The 782-nt window shown below is 65.2% G+C and overlaps 1 protein-coding gene across 1 annotated transcript in view; it reads right to left on the reverse strand.

Annotated features, from left to right (window-relative positions):
- The window catches only part of LOC123239481 (zinc finger protein 420-like), a 77,486-nt gene extending 76,961 nt beyond the window's left edge, over positions 1-525 (reverse strand). Inside the window, exon 1 of the mRNA XM_044666761.1 lies at positions 208-525. Within this exon, the coding sequence (XP_044522696.1) occupies positions 208-525 (318 nt within the window). The remainder of the gene's footprint in view (positions 1-207) is intronic.
- Positions 526-782: the final 257 nt, after the last annotated feature.

The following is a 782-nucleotide window of genomic DNA, read 5'->3' on the forward strand; positions in this document are numbered from 1 at the left end:
CCCGCCTTGGGGTGAGCCGAGTGTGTCCATGAAGGAGCCTCAGGGCGGCCCCCGCGGGAGCTGGTCTCGGCCCCAAAGACTCCAAGGGGGAAACTTCGCCCTCCATCCCCAGGATGCCTGCGGCTGCGGGCTCTAAGCCAGGGGGGAGCAGAAGTGCCCTCCGCGGCTCCCTCCCTCCTTCCTTCCGCCGCGAGCTGCGCCCTCTACCTCCGGGTCCTCCCCACTTTGGGCCTCTCCTCTGACCGGCGCTCCTCTCCCCGCCTTCCCCGATCCACGAAATCCCCAACTAATGAGCCATTCTCTGAGCTGAGGGAGCCGGAGCTCCGGGGCAGCCCAGATCTGGGGATGGGAGGGAGGAGCTAAGGACCGCGCGCTCCCGACTTCCTGCTTCCCAGAGGCCTCTGCGCGGCCGCTGGTTGGTGGGCTGGACGGCTCCGCCCTTTCCCTCCCCCCTCTTCCCCGCGTGCAGCTTGAGCTCCGCCTCCAGCCCCACCCCCTCGGCCCTTCTCCCCGCCCTCTTGGCATGCCCAGCCCCTCCTCCTCTGGCCCTCAGCTGGAGCCTGGTAGGAGATGTTAGTCCAGGAGCTGCTCCCGCCTGTGCTCGCCCAGTTTAGGGCACTCGTGTCTCCTGGACTAGGAGCCGAAAGAAGAGGATCCGGAGGCCTCAGGGGACCCGAGTGCCGAGCTCTTTTTGTGTCATTCAGCGCCGACACACTAAACCTTCATCTCTATGCTGAGTGTTTCATCCATCTCTCAGGAAATGAACAGCATGATTCGGCATT

The sequence above is a fragment of the Gracilinanus agilis genome, chromosome 3, assembly GCF_016433145.1.
Source record: "Gracilinanus agilis isolate LMUSP501 chromosome 3, AgileGrace, whole genome shotgun sequence".
In the NCBI taxonomy this organism is placed as follows: Eukaryota; Metazoa; Chordata; class Mammalia; order Didelphimorphia; family Didelphidae; genus Gracilinanus; species Gracilinanus agilis.